The sequence below is a fragment of the Manis javanica genome, chromosome 3 (genome assembly GCF_040802235.1).
Source record: "Manis javanica isolate MJ-LG chromosome 3, MJ_LKY, whole genome shotgun sequence".
NCBI lineage: Eukaryota > Metazoa > Chordata > Mammalia > Pholidota > Manidae > Manis > Manis javanica.
In genome coordinates this window covers 19,489,259-19,513,162 of record NC_133158.1, presented here as the reverse complement: position 1 = coordinate 19,513,162, position 23,904 = coordinate 19,489,259, and the positions used below count along the sequence as shown (strand labels likewise).

At 39.6% G+C, this 23,904-nt stretch overlaps 1 protein-coding gene across 3 annotated transcripts in view; it reads right to left on the bottom strand.

The window, feature by feature from the left end:
• Positions 1-19,611, bottom strand: part of PPP4R2 (protein phosphatase 4 regulatory subunit 2) — a 52,566-nt gene extending 32,955 nt beyond the window's left edge. The window contains exons 1-2 of one of the 3 annotated variants that reach the window (XM_037019288.2): positions 19,347-19,611; positions 18,271-18,352 (exon numbers count right to left, since the gene is read on the bottom strand). In XM_037019288.2, the coding sequence (XP_036875183.1) occupies positions 18,271-18,352; positions 19,347-19,380 (116 nt within the window). In that variant the 5' untranslated portion in view covers positions 19,381-19,611. Of the gene's footprint in view, positions 1-18,270; positions 18,353-18,750; positions 18,898-18,987; positions 19,224-19,346 lie in introns of those variants that run through there. The other 2 variants (XM_037019289.2, XM_073230918.1) reach the window with 2 other exon arrangements.
• Between the last annotated feature and the right edge of the window lie 4,293 nt (positions 19,612-23,904).

The window sequence follows — 23,904 nt, the reverse complement described above, 5'->3', positions numbered from 1 at the left end:
ACATTTGATAAGAGAAATGCTGAAAAAGCAGTGAGCAAAATATTAAATGAAATACTTTACTGTTAAAATAATAAATACAATAAAACACCATGGTTTGTTCACAACTGCAACCCCAGCACCTATACCTAGCAGGGTACCTGGCAGAGAATGTATACTCAATAAATATTTGCTGATTTAGACTAAGTGACATCTCAATAAATACATGAAGGACCTTTTAACAAACAACGCACAGTCAGAAATTACACAAAACTAAGTGGTGAATAATACATAACGAAAGAAACTTCTGCATTCAGAAAATTTCACACAACCATTTTTTACACAGAATGTTACACAGTATGCATTCAATAAATCCCCACCCCTTCTCCTCCTCCTTCTTTTAAACTAGGTATACCTAAAATACTTACTGACAAACTCAATTAATTTCAAAATTTTCAGGAATGTATCTGCATGAAACAATCCATACCTGACTTTCATCAGCAAATATAAAGAGAGAACGATGTACTGACACAAATCATTGGCAAATGTTATGGACTGAATGTTTGTGTTCCCTCCAAATTCCTATGTTGAAGCCCTAACCCACAGCGTGACTGTATTTGGAGATGAGAGGCCTTTGACAGACAACTGGCTAGAGATGAGATCTTGACAGTGCCTGCTGTTCTGAGCAGTTCCCTCAAAGCTAGTCAGCAGTTATACCAGAAAACATGATCAATGCATGTTAGAAATATGGCAGTTTCTATGGAGAAAAGGGGATCAAAGAAAGCTTTTCAGTAAATTAATATGTATTTGAATGAAGGTGTCTGGGCAGTCTTAAAAGGCAAATTGAAATCATCCCATTAGTAAGAACATCAGAGGCAATGAACAGAAAGTTGCTGTTAGAGTTGAATAGAGACCGCATATTCAGTGAACTGTAAGTAATTTGGGAAAGTTATAAATGGTGTCAAGAGGCAAGACTGGAGGTAAACAGAGCCCAGATCAAGAAAGAATTTTAAAGAGTAAGACAAATATTTGCCTCACGGATATGATAAGTTTAAGAACGAATGATTATTAACTAGCAATGCTGTACAAACAACGGAGACTTCAAAGAAAACAAGGTAAAGAGTGAATGTATATCCTAATTAGAATAGTCGTAGACTACATGTGTACACCTAGTGTCCCACCCAGTCTACCATTTGTACAGTATTTAATGAAGTGCTATTAATAATTCTATTAAAATATTCAGGTTTGGTAGGTCTTTCCACCTTGTGCTTCCAACTCCTGCAATGAGCTTATCAGATTGTTTGTGAAAGGCATGTATAATGAACAAAGTCCTCATTTTAACATGCAGTTAAACCTGAAAGATGACAGAAATAACCAATCTATCTTTCTGGCACGATTTCCATACTCAAGGTGGCTAGCCATTCCCTTTCAAAGACAGCAAGCAGGGGACTCTCCAGTGGCTAGGGCTCTTTTGGAGGTGGGAAAAGTGGTGGACACTGCTGCCACTGATGTCCAGTTGGTATATCAGCCAACAGTGTGCTGGCCTGTGACTTTGTCTAAGATACACACAGCTGGCAAGCTACCAGTAAGCGCAGTTTATGAGAAATTATACATCAGGTATACATTACGTATCAGGTATATACAGACAGTTAATAAAGATATAAAGCTAGTAATCCATCAATGAAGTGACAAATTAAAGCTGCTCTCTCCCCTATGTATATAAGAATTACCCAGTGAAGCTAGCTAACGGATGGATTTCTGAAATAATTGAAAATACGCATATTGGGCTCTATGTGTATTCCTAACACGGAGCTCCTAAAACCCTAGAAAATAGGGCTGCTAGGAGAACCTTCCATTCCAATATTTAGTATTTGGCCACAGTTCCTGATGCAGAGCTCCTAAATCTCTTAGAATTTTCTGGGTGATAAAGGCATCTCTTATTCTAATGAAGCAACTCAAGGTGGACTCCCGGATGGGATCTGGTCACCAGAAAGACCAAGCCATGACCAAAAGCTTGGGCCTTTCAGCCCTATCCTACCCTCCTCCAGAGAGGGGAGAGGGGTTAGAAGTGGAGTTAATAATCCATTATGCCTACATGACAAAGCCTAAACTGTGGGATCCAAAGAGCTTCCAGGTTGGTAAACAAGAAGAATGCACCCATGTGTTGGCAGGATGGTGCACCTCCAACTCCAAGAGGACAGAAGCTTCAAGACCCTTCTGGACCTTGCTCTATGTAACTCTTATCTGGCTGTTCATTCATATCTTTGAATATCCTGTGTAATAAATTGGTAATCTAGTAAGTAAAGTGTTTTCCTGAGTTCTGTGAGTCACTCTAGCAAACTAATTGAATCCGAGGAGTGGGTCATGGAAACCTCACTTTCAGACTGCTGGTCAGGAAGCACAGTAACAACCTGGACGTGTGATTGACGTCTGAAAAGGGAAGGGTGAAGTCTTGCGGGACTGAGCCTTTAAACCTCATGAGATGTGATGCTAACTTCAGTAGATTGTGTCAGAACCAAACTGAATTGTATGACACTCACCCAGTGTCACAGAACTGTGGCCTTATTTAATTAGATAAAAGGCAAAACATCAGGGACATTCATCTTTACTGTAAGTCAGGAAAGAGAACACTTAATATGAATCTTTGACAAGTAATATTTAATTGTCAAATTTAGTCTTTTCTAAGTTTCTCAAATAAGAATTCTGAAAGGTAAACCTAAAAACCTTAGTTAAAGACCTTAATGATCTTATACTCATCATTGTTTTACTTCACAGATCACAGAACAAAACTGCAGATACTTTTTAAAAACTTAATGTATGGTTTTTTTCCTGTGTAGCAGAATCTTTCAACCTCAGCACTGTTGACATTTTGGGTCTGAGAATCACATGTTGTTGGGGGTTATCCTGTGTAAAGTGGGCTGTTTAGCAGCATCCCAAGCCACCTTCAGTGGGCACCAGCAGCATTCCCCCACTGTTACAACCAAAAATGTCTCCAGACGTTGTCACTATTGGCTGAAAACCACTATGAAGAATTGAAAAGGAAAGTTAACACATATTACAGAATTAAATGCAAATGTGAATAAAATCCCATATCTCAATCTCACACACCTTCAATTACTTTTACTTCCAATTTATTGCCAAGTCTTTACTAACATGTTTACATGAATACCTCAAGTCAGGAGTAGGACTGTATGGCATTTCTGACACCTCAGAATGCTCTCAGTATTCAAGCAACCTAAAAACAGAATGCAGATTTTTTTTCCCCTAAAACAAACTAGTCTCTTTTGGCCTATTTAAAATATAGGCCAGGACCAAATTGTGAAAAAACTTTACAAGGACAAAATTCCAAAACCAGTCATAAAAATCATTGAAGACATTGCTCGTATTTTGTATTTGAAATATCTTTTGCTGAAAATTATGACTACTATCTTTGGATGTGGCTGAAAAGACAAATATATCATAGAAATATCAATTCAATCCATCAATCATAATAAAGACTATCCTTTGTTATAGTCCTATGACCATCTTTTCTTTTTACTTTTTATTTTGGTATCATTAATCTACAATTACATGAAGGACATTATGTTTACTAGGCTCCCCCCTTCACCAAGTCCCCCCCACATCCGCATTCACAGTCACTGTCCATCAAAATAGTAAGATGCTGTAAAATCACTACTTGTCACCAAGTTCACAGTCACTGTCCTTCAACACAGTAAGATGCTGTAAAATCACTAGTCTTCTCTGTGTTGCACAGCCCTCCCCATGCCCCCCCAACACTATACATGCTAATCGTAATGCCCCCATTCTTTTCTTCACGCTCTTACCCCTCCCTTCCCACCTGTCCTCCCCAGTCCCTTTCCCTTTGGTAACTATAGTCCATTCTTGGGTTCTGTGCTTCTGCTGCTGTTTTGTTCCTTCAGTTTTCTTTTGTTCTTATACTCCACACTTGTCTTTCTCCACCTGGCTTATTTCACTGAGCATAATACCCTCTAGCTCCATCCATCCATGCTGTTGGGAATGGTAGGATTTGTTTTTTTCTTATGGCTGAGTAATATTCCATTGTGTATATGTACCACATCTTCTTTATCCATTCATCTACTGATGGACATTTAGGTTGCTTCCATATCTTGGCTATTGTAAATAGTGCAGTGATATAAACATAGGGGTGCATCTGTCTTTTTCAAACTGGAGTGCTGCATTCTTAGGGTAAATTCCTCCAAGTGGAATTCCTGGGTCAAAAGGTATTTCTATTTTGAGCATTTTGAGGAACCTCCATACTGCTTTACACAATGGTTGAACTAATTTACATTCCCACCAGCAGTGTAGGAGGTTTTCCCTTTCTCCACAACCTCGCCAACATTTGTTGTTGTTTGTCTTTTCAATGATGGCGATGCTTACTGGTGTGAGGTGATATCTAATTGTGGTTTTAATTTGCATTTCTCTGATGACAAGCGATGTGGAGCATCTTTTCATGTGTCTGTTGGCCATCTGAATTTCTTCTTTAGAGAACTGTCTATTCAGCTCCTCTGGCCATTTTTTAATTGGATTATTTGCTTTTTGTTTGTTGAGGTGTGTGAGCTCTTTATGTATTTTGGATGTCAACCCTTTATCGGATCTGTCATTTTCGAATATATACCTTTTTGTTCTGTTGATGGTGCCCTTTGCTGTACAGAAGCTTTCAGCTTGATATAGTCCCATTTGTTCATTTTTGTGTTTGTTTCCCTTGCCCGGGGAGATAAGTTTAAGAAGAGGTCACTCATGTTTATGTCTAAGAGATTTTTGCCTATTTTTTTTCTAAGAGTTTTATGGTTTCATGACTTACATTCAAGTCTTTGATCCATTTCGAATTTACTTTTGTGTATGGGGTTAGACAGTGATACAGTTTCATTCTCTTACATGTAGCTATCCAGTTTTGCCAGCACCATCTGTTGAAGAGACTGTCATTTTGCCATTGTATGTCCATGGCCCCTTTATCAAATATTAGTTGACCATATATGTTTGGGTTAATGTTTGGAATCTCTATTGTGTTCCACTGGTCTGTGGCTCAGTTCTTGTGCCAGTACCAAATAGTCTTGATTACTGTGGCTTTGTAGTAGAGCTTGAAGTTGGGGAGTGAGATCCCCCCCACTTTATTCTTCCTTCTCAGGATTGCTTTAGCTATTTGGGGTCTTTGGTGTTTCCATATGAATTTTTGAACTACTTGTTCCAGTTCATTGAAGAAAGCTGTTGGTAATTTGATAGGGATTGCATCGAATCTGTATATTGCTTTGGGCAGGATGGCCATTTTGACGATATTAACTCTTCCTAGCCAAGAGCATGGGATGAGTTTCCATTTGTTAGTGACCTCTTTAATTTCTCTTAAGAGTGTCTTATAGTTTCCAGGGTATAGGTCTTTCACTTCCTTGGTTAGGTTTATTCCTAGGTATTTTATTCCTTTTGATGCTATTGTGAATGGAATTGTCTTCCTGATTTCTCTTCCTATTAGTTTATTGTTAGTGTATAGGAAAGTCACAGATTTCTCTGTGTTAATTTTGTATCCTGCAACTTCGCTGAATTCCGATATTAGCTCTAGTAGTTTTGCAGTGGAGTCTTTAGGGTTTTTATGTACAATATCATGTCATCTGCAAATAGTGACAGTTTAACAACTTCTTTACCAAACTGATTCCTTGTATTTCTTTGATTTGTCTAATTGCAGTGCCTAGGACCCCCAGTATTATGTTGAATAACAGTGGAGACAGTGGGCATCCCTGTCTTGTTCCTCATCTCAGAGGAAAAGCTTTCAGCCTCTCGCTGTTCAGTATGATGTTAGCTATGGGTTTATCACATATGGCCTTTATTATGTTGAGGTACTTGCCTTCTATACCCATTTTGTTGAGAGTTTTTGTCATCTATACCCATTTTGTTGAGAGTTTTTATCATGAATGGATGTTGAATTTTGTCAAATGCTTTTTCAGCATCTATGGAGATGATCATGTGGTTTTGTCTTTCTTTTTGTTGATGTGGCGGATGATGTTGATGGATTTTCAAATGTTGTACCATCCTTGCATCCCTGGGATGAATCCCACTTGGTCATGGTGTATTAACCTTTTGATGTATTTTTGAATTTGGTTTGCTAATATTTTGTTGAGTATTTTTGCATCTACGTTCATCAGGGATATTGATCTGTAGTTTTTTTGGTGGGGTCTTTGCCTGGTTTTGGTATTAGGGTGATGTTGGCTTCATAGAATGAGTTTGGGAGTTATTTCCTCCTCTTCTATTTTTTGGAAAACTTTAAGGAGAATGGGTGTTTTCTTCTCTGTATGTCTGATAAAATTCCGAGGTAAATCCATCTGGCCTGGGGGTTTTGTTCTTTGGTAGTTTTTTAATTACTGCTTCGATTTCGTTGCTGGTAATTGGTCTGTTTAGATTTTCTGTTTCTTTCTGGGTCAGTCTCGGAAGGTTGTATTTTTCTAGGAAGTTGTCCACTTCTCCTAGGTTTCCCAGCTTGTTAGCATATAGGTTTTCATAGTACTCTCTAATAATTCATTGTATTTCTGTGGTGTCCATCGTGATTTTTCCTTTCTTGTTTCTGATTCTGTTGATATGTATTGACTCTCTTTTCTTCTTAATAAGTCTGGCTAGAGGCTTATCCATTTTGTTTATTTTCTCAAAGAACCAGCTCTTGGTTTCATTGATTTTTGCTATTGTTTTATTCTTCTCAATTTTATTTATTTCTTCTCTGATCTTTATTATGTCCCTCCTTCTGCTGACGTTAGGCCTCTTTTGTTCTTTTTCCAATTTTGTTAATTGTGACATTAGACCATTCATTTGGGATTGTTCTTCCTTCTTTAAATATGCCTGGATTGCTATATACTTTCCTCTTAAGACTGCTTTTGCTGTATCCCACAGTAGTTGGGGCTTTGTGGTGGTGTTGTTGTTTGTTTCCACATATTGCTGGATCTCCATTTTGATTTGGTCATTGATTCATTGATTATTTACGAGCGTGTTGTTAAGCCTCCCCTATGACCATCTTTTTTTATCAGTAAAAATCTAGCATAAAACTGAAAAAGGAGAGAGAACCAAGATGGCAGCATCAGTAGAGCAGCGGAAATCTCCGCCCAAAACCATATATATTTTTGAAAATACAACAAATACAACTAATCCTAAAAGAGAGACCAGAAGACACAGGACAACAGCCAGACTACAGCCCCACCCACAAGAACCCAGCGCCTCGCAAAGGGGGTAAGGTCCCAGCGGGACCCAAGCATCCCTCACCCCAGCTCCCAGCAGGAGGAGAGGAGTCGGAGCGAGGAGGAAGAGGGAGCCCAGGACTGCTCAGACCCAGCCCCAGTCATCCGCACCAGAGCGCAGACACACAGTGCTTGTGTGGGGTGCTGGAAACTAGGGAAACAGGACAGTAAGACCTGTGAGCAGGTCCCCACAGCTGGTGCCCCGGGGACAAAGAAAAGCGAGTGCTTTTTGAAAGTCTTAAAGGGACAGGGACCCCACAGCTGGACGGAAGTGCCCCAAGACACTTAGCCTAGCAGCTGGGAATCCCGGGGAACTCTGGGCGCCCAAACCCCCGCAGCGCAGCTTGGAGGCCCCTCACTGCGATAAACAGCCTCCCGCCTGTTCCCCCCTCCGACGCAGCTCTGCCATATTGGAGAAGCAGCCTGAGGCAGGCCACGCCCACAGCGACTGCAGAGCTAAATAAACTCCATAGCGGCCAGGCAAGATCGGAAGCCCCGTCTGCACGCAGCTGCCCAGCACAAGCCGCTAGAGGCCGCTGTTCTCCCAGGAGAAGAAGGCCACAAACTGGCAAGAAGGGACTTTCTCTTACCCAACACATGCGCCAGCTCCCCACAAATATATCTATCGCCATGAAAAGGCAGAAGAAATTGATACAGACGAAGATCACAGAGTCAAACCCTGAGGAGATAGACCTAACCACTCTTTCTGAAAAAGAATTAAAAATAAAGCTCATAACCATCTGATGGAGCTGCAGAGAAATAGGTAAGAGCTAAGGGATGATGTCTGGAAGGACATTACAGAAAGGAAACAATCTCTGAAAGAACTTATAAAACAGAATGGATAAGGTGCAAGAGGCCATTGATGGAATAGAAACCAGAGAACAGGAACGCACAGAAGCTGACGCAGAGAGAGATAAAAGGATCTCCAGGAATGAAACAATATTAAGAGAACTGTGTGACCAATCCAAAAGGAACAATATCCGCATTATACGGGTACCAGAAGAAGAGAGAGAAAAAGGGATAGAAAGTGTATTTGAAGAAATAATTGCTGAAAACTTCCCCAAACTGGGGGAGGAAATAATCGATCAGACCATGGAAGCGTACAGAACTCCCAACAGAAAGGACCCAAGGAGGACAACACCAAGACACAGAATAATTAAAATGGCAAAGATCAAGGACAAGGACAGAGTTTTATAGGCAGCCAGAGAGAGGAAACAGGTCACCTACAAAGGAAATCCCATCATTCTATCATCAGACTTCTCAACAGAAACATTACAGGCCTGAAGAGAATGGCATGATATATTTAATGCAATGAAACAGAAGGGCCTTGAACCAAGAATACTGTATCCAGCACAACTATCATTTAAATATGAAGGAGGGATTAAACAATTCCCAGACAAGCAAAAGTTGAGGGAATTTGCCTCCCACAAACCACCTCTACAGGGTATTTTAGAGGGACTGCTCTAGATGGGAGCACTCCTAAGACTAAATAGATGTCACCAGAGAAAATAAAAATCACAGCAAAGAAAGCAGACCAACCAAATACTAACTAAAGGCAAAAAATAAAATCAACTACCCACAAAAGCAGTTGAAGGAAGCACAAAAGAGCACAGAATAAAACAACCAACATATAAAGAACGGAGGAGGAGGAATAAGGGAGAAAAATCAAGAATGACCAGACAGTGTTTAAAATAGCTCAATAAGTGAGTTAAGTTAGACAGTAAGATACTAAAGCTAACCTTGAACCTTTGGCAGCCACGAATCTAAAGCCTGCAATGGCAATAAGTACATATCTTTCAATAATCACCCTAAATGTAAATGGACTGAATGCACCAATCAAAAGACACAGAATAATAGAATGGATAAAAAAGCAAGACCCATCTCTAAGCTGCTTACAAGAGACTCACCTCAAACCCAAAGACTATAGGAACAAAGAAAGACTGAAGGAACAAAACAGCAGCAGAATCATAGAACCTAAGAATGGACTAACAGTTACCAAAGGGAAAGGGACTGGGGAGAAAAGGAGGGAAGGGAGGGATAAGGGTGGGGAAAAAGAAAGGGGACATTACGATTAGCATGTATAATGTGGGGGGGGGGCCATGGGGAGGGCTGTGCAACACAGAGAAGACAAGTAGTGATTCTACAGCATCTTACTACGCTGATGGACAGTACTGTAATGGGGTTTGTGCAGGGGATTTGGTGAAGGGGGGACCCTAATAAACATAATATTTTTCATGTAATTGTAGGTTAATGACAACAAAATTACTTAATTAATTTTAAAAAAACTGGAAAAGGAACAAATCATAACATTAATTCAGATGACAGAAAATTACAAATGGCAATAAACAAGTGGAAAAATACTGGCACAAAACAAAAGCAAATTAAAACTAGATACCATTTTTCATTTACAAGATTTTCAGATTTAAAAGCCTACTAATGCTCAGTAATGACATCAGTACATTATTAGTGTAAGTGTATGGTGGGAAAAAAATTTTTGCAAAGTCAGCTGACAGCATGTCAATAATGCACATAAACTTCCAATCTATAACCCCACTCACATGTCAGTGCCAAAGTAAATACGCTCAACTTAACAGTGTTTGAATTGTTTTTAACTGTAAACAACCTGAAGGATGATTAAAGAGGACAGAATAAACTATAGTATACCCTAAACAATGGAATACCATGCAACCCACAAAAAAAATGAGGCAAAACTTTTCTATTTTGATATGAGATCCAAACACAGCAGCAAGTATCAAAAGGCAAAAACTGCAGGAGTATGATACAAAACCACTGTGTGGTTTTCCAAAATTAATGTATATATCCCTATACGTGCATAGAAAAATTGTTAATATAGAAATAGATTAACAGTATAGTTTGGTTTTCCTTTTTTCTTGTGATCACTTTTATAATAAAAAATGTTTTCAATAAGAGGTTTATCTAATGCAGTATTAATTTCCATAACCTTTGTTTTTCACATTATGGGCACAATAATAGTCATTTGTTTCATGTGAACTCAAAATGCAGTTTTTTTCAACAACGTTTCCTTAACTAAAATGAAGACATAAATAGAAAAAACATGTATATGATGTTTCCCATATTTAGTATAATTAAAATATGAAAGACTGCAAGTTTCAAAAAAAGCATTTAAATTTTATTACTTGTCTATCCCTCTACTGACCTAACAGTTTGTCAGAAAATAATTTTTTAAAGTGGGCATCCTGGCTTTGGCATTGATTTGTCACATCCTAGAGCAACTAAGATGACAAAATCAAATACCATAGGCAGTTCTCCAAAAAAAAGGAATAACAAGGCAACAGAGGTATTATCCCCATGAACCCTCTAAAATAGGAACAGTTAGGACAAACCTGGATCAGTATCTATACAGGAGGAAGAGAAAGACAACTTGTCTTCCAAAAGCGTATGAACAGGGAAACCCTGAATTTACCAACAGTACTCACTGGGGAAAAAAAGAAAACTAGGCCATATTCTGCTCACATTCCAGATTACTCCTTGCAGAAATACTCTTATTGTGCAAAAAAGTAAATCCAAAAGCCTTATGAACTCGTATATTCATTGGCAGGCACCAAGAGGATTTCTGGATGTAGATAAAAACCACATGCATATGCAGATAACAATACTATGACAGGCATTCTGGGAACCTCTTTTGGCCTCTAATGAGTTAAGTGATAATAAGGACTGGCCTTTCTCATCCAAGTATAGACACTTGATTCTCAATTTTTTTCCTGCCTCCAAACAACTCTCCTATGCAACACAATCCCAACAGTTAACATCTTTCAACACAACATCAGCAGACACTTTAACATCAACCATTATCACACTGTGCCCCATTCTCTACCCTTAAGTACTATTGTTGCAGTATCACCCCCAGGTAACAACTGCCGCAACATAAAGACTCCTGTAAGCTTTTCAAGCTGGAAGGAATCTTGGAGATCATCTATTACAAGCCACTCATTTAGTAACTGAGAAAACTGTGGCCGATAATAATTTAAGTGATCTAAATAACTGAAACTAAAAATAGGTTATGGTAGTTTCCGCTATGGGGAGAAGAGGTTATCACTACATGCCACTCATTGTGTTAAGCATTTTATACTATATACTCACTGAATTCCCACAGTGACCCTTGAGATAGATTTATTACCCATATTTTACTGATGAGGAAATAAAGTCAGCTTGGCTCTCACAGTAACCAAGTGGCAGAGCTGGGAATTTAAACCCAGGTCTGTCTTGAGTGCTGTTTTGTGCTTAGACGCAAACCAGTGGTCTTTCCAGAAGATTAAGTATCTCATCAGACTTGTTTCTTCAGCCAAATTCATTCTATCTATGCAACATTTAGGCAATTCTAATATTTACTCCCAAACTTTGTTATCTATGCTAAATTCATTTATTCAAATCCTCACAATAGCTGAGGCAACTATATGGTATAAAGCCCATTTTTCAAGTGAAGAAACAAGCTCACAATTAATTTACCCAAATTCACACAGAAAAAGTTGCCAAGCTAAATTCAGAACTTGAGCCACGCTCCTTCCAAGAATGACATTACCACATGCTAACTCTCATGAAATTAGCCAACTTCTAGTAAAAATATGGGCTAAACATGGAAAATATGAGTTCACTTGCACACTAAAGATTGAATATCTGAAGTTAACTCTTGTCAGAAAAGTTGGTATATCTAACTTCCAATACATCACATTCAGATTTTGTGCCATGTGCATGACACATCAGGTGTATAGCATAATGAGATGAAACAAACAAAAACTAATTTTTTTCATGCTCATATACCTTAATCCCTGCAATCACTGGAGCATTAGACACAAAAGAACATCCATTTAACTATAACTAACTAGTATTTACCTAAGTCTGTGCTTCCTGTGTGCCACTTTGATGATGGTACAGGAGAGGACTTTAGGTGACACATGGATAATTAATATTAATTATGTATTCCAGTATTTATAGCCTTTAAAGTGACTTAGAAAGATGTAACTAATGTAACAAATCACTTTTTTTTTTTTACAAGATTGGGGGAATAATTGACATAGTGATTATACTTCTGCACAAGGGTAAAAGAGGGCTTATCCTCCATAATATTTTAACATTTAAAAAAAACCTAAAGGAAAAGACTAAGCTTACCTAAAAAGCATTAAGTAAATAATTATACAGATGTTACAAGGATGTGGCAAAATCATGTAGGTAGTATATGAGACTGATATTTTAGAAACAGTGTTCAAGTGTTCAATAAATGCTGTTCAATAAAACAAAATTCCCTCCCTTATGAAGGATCTCCCCTCCCACAGAAGGATCTAACAACTTCATAGGTTAAGGAGATTTTATTTATAATAATGCAAGTTTTAGCAGTTAAAATACTGCAGATTTTAGCAGGTGACAGTTACTTTTAAGTAACCTTTTATTTTCTGAATAATCCGTCAAAACTGCTGAACTTACAAAGAACTTGAACTACAGGGAGGGAAAAAAAGCACTCAATAAAAGTATTATGAACACAGTAACTACTATTTATTGAGCATTTAATTTACTGTTTCCCAAGCACTGTACTGTTCTCCTGGTATTACCTACTCATACTAGAGATCCTATCGTTATTCTCATTTTACAGATGAGGAAACTAACCTAACAGGGACCGAATGACTGTTTCCCTAAAAAGTATAATTCTGAGAGGACGGCAATGGTGCAATAAGTTTTCATTTCTCCAAGTCTCCATGTATCAGACATAACTAGACAGCAAAACCAAAACCAATGAACAAAAACATTTACAACAAAAGTAGCTGACAAGACAGTCTCACAAAACCCAAAACATAAGGGTTAAGAAAAAACTGTTAAGTCACATGACAGTGTATTAGGATCTGCGCAAGAGAAAGCAGAGAAGTCAAGGAAGCTGTAGGACCTAGAATAGGAGAACCACATTTGAGTCCACAAATAGTCACTAAAAATCACAGCAGGCCAATGAGAAAACAAGAGCTACAACTGAAATTGGCTTTGCCCACTCCAATAGTGAGTGAACACAACAGAAGGGACCTGCGATGAGAGCTGAAAAGAGTAGGCTTGTTCTCATGGCCTACCAGGGCTCTCGTCCAAACCACACAATGAGGAGAAATAGATGAACTGAAGGAAAGACAAGGTCCAAATAAAAGTAGGAGTGGAGAACAGAGCCTGGAAATTTCAGAGTTCTAAAACACTTTACAAAAACAATGATAGAGCTCTGTAAAGTTAGAAAAGCTACGCTGAACCATGTTTCCTCCTCAAAGTTCAGGAAAACTAACTGCATGTAAAAATGTGCAACAAAAAATATCCAAGTCAAATCCATTATGAAGTTACTATAAGAAAAAAGTAGAAAAACATCCCTACAGACAAAAGGCAGCTAAAAAAACCTGTCCAAAAACAGATCAAAACTGAATTATAACTTTTCAAAATGAGCTGAAGACATTCAGAAAGTGGTACAAGTCAGCATTAGAAAAACTCAGAAAAATGAAATACAATTCAGCAAAGAATTAGAAGTAACAGAATAGAATTCTTCAGGGATTAAAAACTAAACTAGAAAGTACACAAAAACAAATGAACATGAAAGATAATGCAGTAAGACTCCTAAAAATCGAAATGGAATTAAATTTTAAATTTCACTTAGAAAGATACTGTTAAGACAATGAAAAGCCAGACAGTGACAGCCAAGTATTGGCAAATCATAGCAGATAAAGGACTTACATCCATAATATATAAAGAATTCTCAAATGCCCAGTAAGAAAACAATTTTTGAATTGGAAAATATTTGAAAAATCATTTTACTAGAAAAGAAATACAAACAGCAAGCGAACACATGAAAACATGTTCAACATAGTCAGAAAAATTAAAATTAAAACCACTTATACAGTAAGTCCCTATTAGAATACTGAAGTGAAAAAGATTGACCATACTAAGTTTTAGAAAGATTGTGAAAAAAAATGAACTCGACCAGAACACTGGTGGGAATGCAAACTGATACAATCACCCTGGAAAAGTCTGGCAGTTTCTTAATAAGTTAAATATACACCTACCATGTGATCCAGCCATTCCACTCCTATATTTTTATCCAAAAGAATGTGTATGTACAAAGACATGTACATAAACAAGTGTTCACAGCAGCTTTTTAAATAGAAAAAACTGGAAATAACCCATATGTCCACCAACATATGAATATATGAAAAACTTTAGAATACCCATATAACAAATACTACTCAGAAATAAAAAGGAATGAATTGTTGATATGTGAATATGGATTAGTCTCAAAGTCACTAAAAGCCAAAGTATACATACTGTATGATTCCATTTATATAAAAAGCTGCAACATGCAAACTAATCTACAGTGAGAAAAAGCAGATCATTAGTTGCCTGAGGGGAGGAGATCACACAACGGGAATGAAAATTACAAAAGGGGATGGGGAACTTCAGGGAGTAACAGATATGGTTCACAATCTTGAGTGTGGTTAGACTTTTGAAAGTGTGTGAAAATTTAGAAAATTACACATTCTCAAAACATGAAATTTACTGCATGTTAATTATACCTCAAGCTGGTTCTTAAAAACAGAAATGAAAAAGAATTCAGGACAAAATGACAAATATTGAAGATAATACAGAGATGATTCAATCTAAGAATACAAGGAGTCGCTGAAAAAGAAAAACTGAATGAAATAAGAATCACTTTCCTGAAATTAGAAAGCTTTGAAAAACTTAAAAACACATGCTCAAAGTACATACCACATACCTAAGTATACTGACCCAAAATGCCCAACAGTACATGAGTCTGGAAAAATTACTGCACCTTCAGGAAAAAATTCTTTTTTGGGAATCTACGAAAAATATAGGTGGTTTATAAAAAAATCAAATTATCATCAGGTTTTTTTTTCAACTGGGAAAACAACATAATTAACATGTTTAAGCTACTCAAGGACAAAAAAATGAAAACCAAAGATTTCATTTCCAGCCAACCTGACCTTCAAGAATAAAGGGCACAGTTAACAACACAGAACTCAGGAAATACTGTTTCCATGAGCCCTGCCTAAATATTCTACAGAATAAGCTTGAGACAACGACACTGACTAGGGACAGTGACTTACAGACTCATGGTGAACATTAGATACATACCTACTGTTAAGACTAAATGATGGTTAAAAGGGAGAGTTAATGTAATAGTTATATGCTCAGATAAATGTAAATGGGGGCTAGAAATTGGGAGAGCATTATATAGAAAAATCTTAATGTTCTTAGTAATTATTGGTGGTATCTGTATCACTATTCTTAGACTTTTTGGTGTGTGAATGTTAAATGTAAATATCAGTAATTATGGGATGTCCTAATTATACTATCCCGTACATGCATGAGAACTAGGATTTTTGATGTGGAAGAAGTAAAGAACAAACAAACAAAACCCTGTAGTCCTGAATCTAAATTGGAAATATCACTACAAATCTTAAAGTATTTTATTAGTTCTGTTCACTGAAGAGGCTAGAAACAATAACAAACTCAGTAATAAAAAAGCATCTCTAACACCCAGGATGTAGTATTAAAACATCATCTCCCATCTAAAGAGGAAAGGGCTTCTTGAGAAACAGGTAACTCCACATCTGGGGCAGGAATGAGTTTACAACATATTCTCCTATCAAAGAGGAAGGATGTTATCATGGATTATTAGGGTCAAGTCAAAATGACTCTAATCAACGGGAAGAGGCTCCCACTGGCCAAATATTGGACAATCTGAACATCAAAAAGACAAACTACAACTAAAACCCATCAAATACATTTAAATCCATAATTGAAACCCATCAAATGTTTAAACTTATGATTGAAACCTCCTACATGTTTCCTGTTTATCCAGCATATATGGCATTTAGTTTGACACTTACATTTGGAGAAAAGTGTTCCTCAAGGTAGTATCTCATTTGAGGAGGAAATAACCTTTTCAATGTAAAAAGTTCTTGAAATGGCCCATATCAACTAATTAGGGGATTGTTTTAGATATATAGATAAGTAATTTCCCTCTTTGTAACAGTTTAGCAGCTCATGTCTTCAAATCTTTCCCAACTTCCTACACTAGATTTCTACAGATAATTTTTAATAGACTAGGAAGGAAAATTGTTCCAGTGCCCTTTAAATTTCCTTCAATCTCTTTCTCAGTAAGAACCTAGACTTTTAATTTTAAAATCTGTCTAAAACTAAAAACACAAGTGTCGGATCAATATTTATAATGAAAAATAAATAGCATAGGCTGTCACTGGTTATCATCCATAAACAAAGGTTTATATTATTTCTTCCGTTAATGAATCTTGATATAATGTATGTGAAAATAAAAACACAACTATAGAATTCTTATCTTAAGCAATACATATATCCTAAAACAACACAGATCTGAATCTTTGTTCTTTAGATTTTTTCTCACTACAATCTTACAACTTAGAGGAAGCTCAGTTTAGCGAGGAAGTGACAACAAACTTCAAATTTCAGTATGGAAAGTTATGACATGCCCAATTTGATTAAAAAAACAAAGGATGAATGAAGCTGAATGTATACATACACCAGCAGCTTGAGTGATAAATTTTAAAATATTTTTCAAACTCCATTAAGAACCTAACACTACCGTTTAATACAAAGTACTATTAGTACATGTACAAAGACCTAGTTGGAGTGTGGGGGCGGGGGCGACTGGAAGATGACATACAACTTGTGTAAGTTTTCTACAATTGTCCAGACAAATCAGGTTAAATTTCCCTAGCCACTTGGTGATCCAGTCAGACAGGTTATTAAAAAGCTTTCTTTTGGAAACTCTCACCTATATACATTTATAGCCAGTGTGTTTTACACAAAAGGCAAGACAGTTTATTAAAACCTGGTAAGGAGAGAGGGCTTTAAGTATTTGTCTCCAGAGTATATAATCTTGTGCATCAAAACTCTTGAAAGTAAAATGCTTTTCCTCTTGATAAGCAGAGAGGGATAAGTTTGGCTCAAGGAACAAGGAACAATTTTAAAGAGTTGGCAATGTAAGCATTCACAATTAAGGGATCAATTTATTTTTGAAAGTTGGTGTCTAGTCATTTTAAGCTTATCTATATAAATCAGTTATTTTGCATCAACTTTTTAAAATCAAGATATTCTAAAAGACTACAATTTAGAAGCAAAAGTGACCTTTTTCCCCCTAAAGCCAATGAAAGTATGCTTCACTTGCTGAAGCTTACACCCTTACATTAGGCCTCTCAAAGAATTTAAAAAATAAGCAGTCACCCTAAGCAGAGGAGCCAAAAGAAAGCCCACCTTTTCCCTTCTTACTCCCAATCCCCTTCCCTCCCCCCAAAAAAGACTACATAAGTCACCAAATCTACACTGCTCTCTACAAATTTAGAGTGTGGTAACTCCTACCACACAAACTACATACACAACAATGAACTAGAATGTTCCTTCTGAAAACAGTCCTAACTTCATAGTTTAAGTTTGAGATACATACCACTTGGAAACAAGCCTAATAAAATGCTGAGCCTATATCACAAGTTAGCTATCCTACAAAGTTTGCAGGACAGTCAAAACCACAGCATCTGGAATTTGTTAGGTAATTACTCTGGGTCCTCAGGAGAAAAGATGGAAGTGACAGTTCAAACACCTACATATATAAATATGACAAGAGGCTGGTGGTTATAGGACGATATAATACCAGCAGCAAAAGAATCTGAAATAGAATCGAAGCCACAAAATTCAGAGAATAAACTTATTTGTTACAGCCGAAAAGGGTAATGATGGAATAGGGCATCCTTCCTTTCCCTGGCTAGTCAGACTAATAAATCCTAAAAATGCAAAAACCACGGTTATAAAGAAAATTTTAACAAATGTAAAAAATTCATTACAGAGCGTGCATCAAGTAAAGGAAGTATACGTGTTTAGCAAATGCTTTAAATGACTGAGGTTTATACGGTTTGGACAAATGCAGTATTCAGTTCTTCGGAAATACACTTTTTTCCCTTCCTGAGCAATTCTGAATGATACATAGGTCTGTAACAACGAATACAGGTTTTCAACTCACATTGTTTCTCCAGTCTTGGCTACATGACAAAGAAACTGATCCAGGACCGGACAAACTTCCTTTTTCCCCCTCTTCTCAAAATCTAGATAAGGGAAGAAAGAAAAGTTACCAGTATTTCTCAAAAAGTGCATCGACCGTTTCCAATGCTGTCTAAAAACATCCTCCTCCGAAGTCCTTCCTCCTATTTAGATGCAATTAAAAAAAAAAATCAGCCTCTCAACCAAATATCCACCTCGGCCCCTCCAGGTCCTACTCCCGACATGTCACTCTCTTCACAGGTAACATGAATTCTCCTAGAGGGGGCACTTAACTTCACAAACCAGCGTAAGGCTGTGTTTCTCAAAGTGTCGCCCAGGGGAACACCAGCATCACAGTCATCTAGAAGACCTGTTAAAATACAAATGCCAGGCCCCGGCCCCACAAACTGTTTATCCACGTGAACGAACTTCATAAATCTGCTTTTGTAGAAACACCAGCTACCTCATGCAGGCGTCCCCAAAGGATGCTGGACGTCAAGGCGTAATTCCCAAAACGCTCAAATCACTCTATTCTAAGTCTGAGAACCACTGTTCTCAAGCCTGTTGCTTGGAAGGCGACCGACCACCTGAGTGAGAATCGCGACGCGTGGAGAGATGACTTCAGAAGCCCCGAAAAGGACTTCCTGAGACACTTTAAAGTTGCTTTGCCCCTCCCTTGCCCCCACCCCCAACCTCTTACTTTCTCTCACTCCGACGCCAGGCGTGCGGGGGCCTGACGGCGAGCGGAGCCTGCCTGGGAGGGCGCCGTGGGCCCTCGACCTCGGCACGGAGCGGTGGGCGAGGGACCGCGGCCCCGCGAGCGTCCCCGGCTCCCCTCCCCCAGCCCAGACGCCGAAGGCCGACACAAAGCCCGGAGCGGGGCGGGAGTGAGCTGCCCACAGGGCTCCCCGCCCCTGGGGAGGCCGGGGGGGATGGGAGCCAGGGAGAGCGGCCCCCCCGGGCCGCCCCGGCCCCCGCCCTCGGAGCGCCCCGGCCTGAGGCGGGAGGAGAGACGGCCGCGGAGGGCGAGCAGGAAGGCCGAAGGGACAGCTACCCCACCTTTCAGCGCCTCCTGCAGCCTCTCGACGTCCATGGCTTCCCGGAGCCCGTCGCAGCCTCCGCCTCCCTCCTCGGGTCTCCCGGCGACCGGAACGCCTCCCCCCACCCCCCCGATGCCCTCCCCCTCCCTCGCACACACTCCGGCACGCAGGCGACCGGGAGGGGCACCGAAGGGAGCCGGGGGAAGCGAGCGAGAGAGCAAAACCGAGAGAGCGAGCACCTCCCCGAGCCGCTACCACCAGCCCTCCAACATGGCGCCCGGCACGTCACCGCGCGCACGCTCCCCGCCGCCGTCCTCGCGCCCGCCGCTCGTCCGGCCCCGAGCCAGAGAGCGCGTGCGCGGCGGGGGCGTGCCGCCTGGGCCGGCCTGGAGACCGGGGAGCTGTCCGTCCGCCGCTCCCCTGGGGGCGGCTCGCGACAGGCCTGCGCCCTGCTGTGGGCACAATGGTTAAGGCCCCTAGGGAGGTGCAGGCCCACTGCCTCGGGTTTTGCTAGCTGTGTGACCTTGAGCATTTCCCGGGCCTCGCTTTCCCCATCTGTACAAAGAGTGCGCTAGAATCGACCACCCTATATACAGGCTGTGAGAATTAAGAATCTGTACACAAAGCGGTTAAGAGGACACATTTTAAAAGTTTAGTATTACCAATAATCATGACAAGAATACTTCTCTGCCTGAGCCGTGTTCATCACTGACCCACCCGTGTAGAGAGGCAGTGCATTCAGCAAAGTGATTAAAAGCTTAGGGGTTGAACCAGCTGGATTCAAAGCCCTTCTCAACTATTTATTCCTCATGTGACTGCACTAGTTACTTAAACTCACGAAGCCTGTTTCCTTATCTACAAAATGGAGTTTTGTAAAACATCCCTGAGGCTTGAGTGAAATGGCGAATATGAGGCATTCAGCACGGTGCGGACAACTTGTAAGCACTCAGTTAACGCGGCTGCTGTTTCTGTCGTTATGATTACTATTACATTATGGAAGCATGGCTTCTCAGAAGTCCGGTCCCGTGCTGACATTTTAGAATGGTATAGCTGAGGTGTGGATAGCCAGCCTGGCGAAACAGCACTAGCTCTCAGAACATCCGGCTCCCAGCCATGTGGACATTTTTATTATCTTCTCTTGTCTGTGAGCTTTTCAAGGAAAAGATACTGAATTATTCCACCTTGTCCTCTCAAAGCCTATGACAAAGCCATGAAAGGAAGGAAGGGAGCAAGAAAGGTGGTGAGTCAAGAAGGCTCTTTATTGCCTTGTCTTAGAAGGTGCAAATTTGGATACAGTTGTTGACCTTCTTAAAAGGTAGTGGCTCTTGACCCTGACCCCGGTTGGTAAATGTAGACAAAAGCTCCCGGAACCCAAAATACTTCCCTCAATTTTGCCATCAGAGTCCGGTAGTCCCTGGCATCTTTAGACCCTTTGATTGTCCAGAGCACATAGCACCACTACAAACAGCCCTGCAGGGGGATCTATTCAGGTGACATCATCAAACGCTTGGCCAGCCCTTACCAGCCACTGGATTTAGTTTATCATGGTCCCTTTCAGTTCGGAAGGGGCTTGTTCTCTACCTAGCATGGCTTCGTCTCCCTCCACTTCACTCTCCATTTGACCTCTGTTCAGGCAGGTCTCTTCCTGTAAGACTTGCACAGAACAATGTAGTTGCTCCAGTGTGTGCAAGAAACAGCATCTCCCTCTTACCGTCTGAATAGACACTAATCATTTCTTGCTGTCAAATGTTCATTTTTAAGCCTAGTCTCTCTCTTTCTCCGTACATACATATCTCTACATACACACACACACACACACACACACACACACATACAACGTATATCATACATACATATACTGTGATTGTTAACTTTCTGTGTCAACTTCACTTGGTCACAGGATGCCCAGATAATCTGTCAAACATTATTGTGGGTGTTTTGGGATGAGAGTATCACTTAAATCAGTAGAGTAAGTAAAGCAGATTCCCCTTTCTAATATGGGTGGGACTCATCCGGTCAGTTGAAGGCCCAAATAAAACACAAAGGCTGGCACCCTTACCCTAAGAAAGAGAGAATCCTTCCTGCCTGGTGGCCTTCCAGCTGGAACATTGGCTTTTTTCCCTGCCTCTGGACTCAAACCAAAACACTAACTCCTGGGTATCAAGTCTGTTAGCCTTTGGACTAGCACTGCACCATTGGCTCTCCTGGGCTTTTGGACTCAGACTGGAATTTAATAATTGGCTTTTCCAGGTCTCCAGCTTGCAGACTGACCCTGCAGATCTTGGGACTTGCCAGCCTCCATAATCAGCAATTATTATGAGCTAGTTCCTTATAATAAATACACACACACCCTATCATTTCTGCTTCTCTATAGAACCCTAATATATATACATACACACATATAGACACAGACATATACACACACATTTAATAATTGAATATGATCAAATTGAGTGGTATGCTGGTTAAGAGAAAAGGGTCTAAAATCACAGATCTGAGTTAAATTCCTGGCTTACCATTTCCTAGTTGTGTGGACTCTGGTAAATGATTAATATCCAAATGCCCCAATTTCCTCATCTGAAAATCTGAAATGACAGTGGACCTCACTGACAGGTTTGCTGTGAGAATTAAGCAAGTGATCTGGCTCAGTCGTATGTTATTTATTGTTGGTACTCAGGTTAAGAATTACAAAAATAATATTTGTGATCTTGTTTCCTTTTTCTTTTGAAATAATTCCACATTCACAAAAAAGTTGCTAATAGAATACAGTCAACATTTTTTTTCCCAAAATATTTGAAAGCTGTCAAACACATACCCCCATGCCACGGATATTACACAGGCTTTTAGTGTGCAATTCCTGCAAGGACATTCTACTACATAACCACAATACTTTTAAGAACAGGAGATTAGTATTGATATGTTACCTCCATCTGCTCTTCAGGCCCTATTTAAATTGTACCAGTTAACTCAGTAATGACCAGTCCTGCATCATGTGCTACATTTACTAGTATCTCTTCGGTCTCTTTCAAGCTGAGAGTTTTTCCTTGATGTTCATTACTCTGATCCTGTTGGTGATGACTAATGTAGACTGTCCCTTCTTTTGGGTTTGTGTGACATTTCCTCAGATTAGATTCAGGTGATGCATCTCTGGCAAGAATGTCATAGGAGGGATGTTGTGTTCTCCTCATTCCACCCTAGCAAGTGGCCCACAATTTCAATTTGTCCCAATTCTGAGGATGGTCCCTTTGATCATGGGATGAAGGCAGTGCCTGCCAGATTTCTTCTCTATAAGGATGCTAATTTCCCCTCTGTAATTGTATTAGTTTCCTGTGCTGCTGTAACAAGCTACCACAAACCGGGCAGCTTAAAAACACTATATTCTCTTGCAATTCTAGAGGCTAGGAGTCTGAAAGCAAGGCGTCCTTAGGGCCATACTCTCTCTGGAGGCCCCAAGGGAGAATCCATTCTTTCCTTGTTCCAGTCTCTGCTGAGTGTTCACATTCTTGATGTGTCACAGCATGTGTCACTCCAGTCTCTGTCACCGTGGTCACATTGCCAGTTCTGTCTGTCAAATCTTCCTTGACCTTATTCTTAAAAGGACACAAGTTACTGGATTCAGATCCCACCAAGATAATCCAGGATGATCTTCTCAGCTCAAGATTCTTAACTTACATTCCATCTACAAAGGCCCTTTTCCCAATATGGTAACAATCACAGGTTCCAAGGATGTGGACATATCATTTTGGGGGCTACCATTCAGCCCAAACTGGTAATTAAAAGTGTGTGGTGGGAAGGTACTTTGAAACTTTGGAAAAAAAACAAATATCCCACTTGTCATCAAACTTGCACTCTTGAGTTTTCACAAACATTGATGTTATTTGGTTGAATTAATTATTAGTCTCATGGGTGCCAAATGGTGGTTTGCTAATTTCATCATTCCTTTACATTTAGTAGCTGGCATTCTAATATAAGGAAGGTGTCAATCTTCTCTCATTTATTTGCTTTTTTAAATAATATTAGTTTCGACTCATAGATTCCTATTCTAATCAATGGGTTATGATTCATTGCTATCATTATTTATTTTGATATCTAAATTGTCCTAGACTTGGCCAGTGGGATCTTCTTCCAGCTCGCTTCTGCATGCTTTTGACATGTCCCCATCATTCTCAAAGCACTTCTTCATTTTCTGGTACAAGAGGCTATTTTAGGTTCATCTTGCGTCTTCCCTTCCCAAGCCCTAGAGTTAGCCATGTCTCTAAGAAGTCCTGATTCCTTTTAATGGAGAATATTATTTAGGAATCTAAATGAGCCCGTTAAGTTATTTGTTGCCGTTGGGATGTCAATGCTCCCAGGCCCTATTGGCAGAATTAGAGACTATAGACATGTTCATATCTATATCTATTGTCTATATATGTTTCTGTATCTATGTAAATATACGTATTGAAAACTATGACTTGACAGCTTCCATTTCCAATCCAACACTGGAGGGGGATTCATTGTAGCTTTCTCCTCTCCCTTATGTATAACTGTCCACCAGTAAAGAACCTGGCTGCCATTGACCTCAACATATTTATTCA